Source organism: Dipodomys ordii, unplaced genomic scaffold (assembly GCF_000151885.1).
Source record: "Dipodomys ordii isolate 6190 unplaced genomic scaffold, Dord_2.0 Scaffold128, whole genome shotgun sequence".
Classification (NCBI taxonomy): domain Eukaryota; kingdom Metazoa; phylum Chordata; class Mammalia; order Rodentia; family Heteromyidae; genus Dipodomys; species Dipodomys ordii.
This window is the reverse complement of record NW_012267344.1, coordinates 2,139,929-2,144,798: the sequence shown is the minus strand read 5'-3', so window position 1 is coordinate 2,144,798 and position 4,870 is coordinate 2,139,929. Positions and strand designations below refer to the sequence as shown.

Sequence of the window (4,870 nt, the reverse complement as noted above, 5' to 3'; positions counted from 1 at the left end):
GCGGCCGTGAGGCTGTCGGGGAGGCTCAGCCGGGGCAGATCGGCCGGGGCTGCGGCGCCCGGGCTGTCCGGGAAGGAGACCTCGAACTCCGAGCCCGACCACGTGGCCTCGCCTGCAAGAAGGAAGGCGCCCGGGCTGCTGTCATCCCGGCCGCCCCGCGCCCCGCTCCGGAGGCGGGGACCGGAGGATCGCGGTTCAAAGCCAGCCCAGGCAGGAAAGGCCCCAGACTCTCATCGCCCACGAACCGCCAGAAAACCGGAAGTGGCGCTGTGGTTCAAAGGGTAGAGCGCCCGCCTTGAGCTGAAGAGCTGAGGGGCAGCGCCCAGGCCCAGAGTTCAAGACCCACCACCGACAAAAGAGGAGGAGGGCGGAGCATGGGCCAAGGGATAACCAAGCCGTGAGTTCAAGTCCCAGTAATGGCACAAAAGTTAGAAGCGTGGGAATCAGGCCTCAAAAACCTGGGACCACGGTGCTGAAGCCAGCAAAAACCCCCACCTACCCAATACCACTACCCAGGGCTTTGTTTTTGTGGGTCCCAGGGCTCGAACTCGGCCTGGGTGCTGTCCCTCAGCTCTTCAGCTCAAGGCGAGCGCTCTACCACTTGAGCCACAGCACCACTTCCGGTTTCCTCATGGTTCACAGGAGATGAGAAGTCTCATGGACTCTCCTGCCCATGTTGGCTTTGAACCGCGATCCTCAGATCTCAGCCTCCTGAGTAGCTGGATGACAGGCGTGAGCCACCAGCGCCCAGCAAGCACCAGGCTTTGACAAGATGTGCTCCACCTGGCAAGAGGCATTTGGGGGTCCCCCTATGGGAAATCGCTGCCAAGTGGGGGGGGCACCAAGTTCAAGTCACTTACCTAGGCGCTCATGGGAGCTGCCACTGGAGCCCACATCCTCCCGTCCCAAGGTCGGGGGAGAGGCCCGGCCCGGCCCCACACCGGCACGGCTGCTATCCAAGAGGGAGATGCCAGACACCTCCAAGAAGCCTGGGGGAGGTGGACACAGCTGTTATTATTGACACCAGGTCTGGTGGGTTTCAACTCAGGACCTGGCTGTCCCTGATTGTTTTTTTTAAATCAAGGCTGGCGCCCTACCACTTGAACCACACCTCTACTTCCGGCTTTTTGCTGGTTCATTGGAGATAGTCTCGCGGGGACTTTCCTGCCCAGGCTGGTTTTGAACCACGATCCTCCAGATCTCAGCCTCCTGGGGAGATGGGATGACAGGCGTAAGGCTCGGTCTCTGCCTGGTGGCCAGGCAGGCCTCTTGGCTGGAAGACCTCTCCGCCTTGTTCTGGAGAAATCTACCTGATCCCACCCCCAAGGAGGCTCCGACCTCCTCCTAGGGTAGGTGTGTGCGAAGGGCCTGTGATCGGAGTCCAGTTAGTTGTGCAACTGAAGTAACCTAACCTGTCATGCCTGGACTACAGGCGCTACCCCAGTGCCCGGCAGTGCTGCGTGAGACCAGCAAGGGGTCAATCAGACCCCTGAGCCCGCACCCCGCTTCAGGGCCGGGAATCCCAGTTGCCACCATGGGCTGACAGCTCACGCCTGTCACCCTGGCCACTCAGGAGGCTGAGATTGGAGGATCGCAGTTGGAGGGCTCCAGGGCGGGAAGGTCCCTGAGTCTCCTCGCCAGTGAACCCACCAGGAAACCGGAAGTGGTGCTGTGGCTCCCACAGTAGAGCGAAAGCGCTCAGGGACAGCACCCAGCCCCGAGTTCAAGCCCCACGGGTTCCGGGTGCCTCAGTGTCCTCCCCTGGAGGCCTGGCGCAGTACCTGGGTCCATGACTCTCTGTACTGGAGGCGGAGGCTGAAGAGGAATCTCCATGGAGCACGGGAGCGCCCCCAGGTCCGGGCCGGCATGGCTGGGGCTCCCCGGGGCGGGGGGCTGCTCCTCTGGGAAGAAGCCTGGGACCTGGAGCAGGGCCTGGGGACGTCAGGGAGAGAGGGGCAAAAGGACCAGCCGTTGGGAGCCGCCCAGGGTGAAGACCCCATCTCAATCACCCGACCGCTATGTGCAGGCCTTCCTGGAGTTCAGGACCATGATTGCCTCGCATGCCCACCCCCAGCCCCCTTCCCCACAGCCTCCTCGGGGTCCCAGGAAGAGCTCCTTCCCGCCAGATGCCCGTGGCTCACGCCGGTCAGCCCACCCACTCGGGAGGCTGAGGTTTGGAGGATCGCATTTCAAAGCCAGCTAGAGCAGGAAAGTCCATGAGACTCTCATCTCCAGTGAACCACCACCAGAAAAAGCCAGAAGTGGCACTAGTCTTGAGTGGAAAAAGCTCAGGGATGGTGCCCAGGCCGTGAGTTCAAGCCCCAGGATAGGCATCAAAAAAAAAAAAGCTGGGGTGTCTGCCCCCCAAGCATCCCAAAAACAGCTGTTAAGCTTTGTGTGCTCGTCCTGGGGTTTGAACTCAGGTCCTGGGCACTGTCTCAGCTGATTTTTGTTCAAGGCTGGGTGCTCTACCACTTGAACCACAGCACCACTTCCAGCTTTTTCCTGTGGTTTTTTGGAGATGAGCGTCTCACAGACTTTCCTGCCCTGGGCTGGCTTTGAACTGCCATCCTCCAGATCTCAGCCTCCTGAGTAGCTGGGATGACAGGTGTGAGCTATGGCTCTGGGCTACAGGGCACAGATTTCCGGGCACGTCCGGGTGGTGTCGGGGCCTTTTGCGCATGGCAGGCCTGGAGCAGCAGCCTCCCCCCCCCCCCTGCTGCTGACCTCCTGGTAGTCATTCTGGAGTGGGTGGGGCTCCAGGTCCGGAGCAGGTGGGGGTCCGGGCGGGGTGCCTGGTGGCGGGGCATGGTCCCGGGCTAGGGTACCCGGTGGCGGGGCATCAGGCGGCGGAGCTCTGGGCGGCTTCTTGGGGTGACTGGAGGGCTGAGTGGGGATCCGGTGCAGGTAGCCGTAGCCCACGCCACACCCTAGACTGGGGGGGGGGGAAGGCTGGAGCATCTCAACCCAGCCTCACCCAGCTCTCTAGAGTTCCACACAGTATCTCATCTAACCACACAGTATCTTATCTAACTACACAATATCTCATTTAACCAAGTATGTCATCTAATGAAATACCTAACAAAATATCTCATCTAACCAAGATCTAACCAAGTATCTCAACAAACAGAAGAGCTTAAGGAACAATCTCTCTCAGCCAAGTAGCTATCTCAGCTAACTAAATGGCCAACCAAATAGCTAACAGAGTGTCATCTACTAAGTAACTAACAAAACATCTCATCTGACAGACACAGGCCCTGCCCACCCCGCCTCGGGCAGGGCAGGAAAGGGGGAAGGAAGGAAGATGGAGGCGTGGCTCAAGTGGTAGAGCAGCAGCCTGGAGTTCAAGCTAAAGCCCAGGGACAGAGCCCGAGGCCCTGAGTTCAAGTCTCAGTAGCAAGTGCAAGGAATGAATAGCAGCAGCAGGGCAGGCACAGGGCCCACCTGCTCCACGGCCACCCCAAGTCCTCCCCCCAGGCCTGCGAGTCCGGGACTACAGGCAGTACCTGCCTTCCCCGCCCCAGGCTGCGTTGGGCGTGACGGTGAGCTCGCGGCAGGCATCCCACTCGGAGTTGTACACCATGAGCTTCAGCGGCTTCCCCTCGTGGGACTCGATGAGCGAGAAGAAGTCCTCAGACTGCGTGGGGGGACAGGGAGGCCCGAGCTGCAGCTCCCTGCCTCCTCAGACGTCCGCCCCACCCCGGGGGCCCCCCCTCACCTCCTGGAGGATCTGATCCGAGCCCACCACGTAGTCAGTGTAGGGACGCAGACCGGCCAGGGCGGCCGGGGAGGAGGGTGCCACGTCCTAGAGGGGTTACAGTGACAGCCTCAGCCCTGAGGGGAGGTGGGGAGGGGGGAGAGGGGGGGGCTCAACCTCCCCTCAGCCCCCCACCCACCCACCCCAGGCACAGCACTGCACAGCCGGGCACTGGTGAGCACGCCTGGAATCCCAGCTACTCAGGAGGCTGAGATCTGAAGATCATGGTTCAAAGCCAGCCCGGGCAGGAGAGACCCAATGAGCCACCAGGAAACGGGAAGTGGCGCTGTGGCTCAAGTGGTAGAGCGCTCGCCTTGAGCTGAAGAGCTGAGGGACAGCGCCCAGGCCCAGAGTTCAGGCCCCACGACCAACAACAAAAAAAAAGTGAATAAGAATAAAGCATCATAAAAATAAGCAAAGTAAATAATACATTTAACAGCAAAGTAGTAATCGTACATTAATAACAAATGACCAAGTAGAGACCCTCAGGGCCCTAAATTGAGCATCCAGGCCAGCACAAGGCAGGGTCAGCCGAGCAGGGAGGGAGCCAGGGAGGAGCTGAGCAAGGCCAGATGGAGCCCAGGAGTTTTCTTTTGTGTCAGTGGTGGGACTTGAACTCAGGGCCTGGATGCTGTCCCTGAGCTCTTCAGCTCAAGGCGAGCGCTCTACCACTTGAGCCACAGCGCCACTTCCGGTTTTCAAGTGGTTTATCGGAGATGAGAGTCTCAAGGACTTTCCTGCCTGGGCTGGCTTTGAACCGTGATCCTCAGATCTCAGCCTCCTGAGTAGCTGGGATGCTAATAGGTGGGAGTCACTGGCGCCTGGCAGAGCCCAGAGTCGTCTTTTTGACCCCACAGAAGCTGTCTGGCTGCCCATCCGGGACTCACCAGCACGTGCCACACCTGCTCGCTGGCCCGGCGGAAGCTGCAGAAACGCACGCTGGCCCCCAGCAGGCCCTGGCCGCCCCACAAGTTGCTGGGCACCACCTCCACCTCGCGCACGCGCATGGTCTTCATGCTGAACACCTCCAGCTTGACCGGCCTCTCCACGTTCGCCTTCAGCAGCGCCTTCAGCGTGTCGCTGCCCTTGTTCTGCATGAGTGGAAGGGGAAGG

General features: G+C 60.4%; 1 protein-coding gene across 1 annotated transcript in view; it reads right to left on the bottom strand.

The window, feature by feature from the left end:
* Gorasp1 (golgi reassembly stacking protein 1, 65kDa) overlaps positions 1-4,861 on the bottom strand; it is a 5,494-nt gene extending 633 nt beyond the window's left edge. Inside the window, exons 1-7 of the mRNA XM_013030249.1 lie at positions 4,645-4,861; positions 3,719-3,805; positions 3,507-3,637; positions 2,728-2,935; positions 1,782-1,932; positions 861-989; positions 3-112 (exon numbers count right to left, since the gene is read on the bottom strand). Of these exons, the coding sequence (XP_012885703.1) occupies positions 3-112; positions 861-989; positions 1,782-1,932; positions 2,728-2,935; positions 3,507-3,637; positions 3,719-3,805; positions 4,645-4,854 (1,026 nt within the window). The 5' untranslated portion in view covers positions 4,855-4,861. The remainder of the gene's footprint in view (positions 1-2; positions 113-860; positions 990-1,781; positions 1,933-2,727; positions 2,936-3,506; positions 3,638-3,718; positions 3,806-4,644) is intronic.
* Positions 4,862-4,870: the final 9 nt, after the last annotated feature.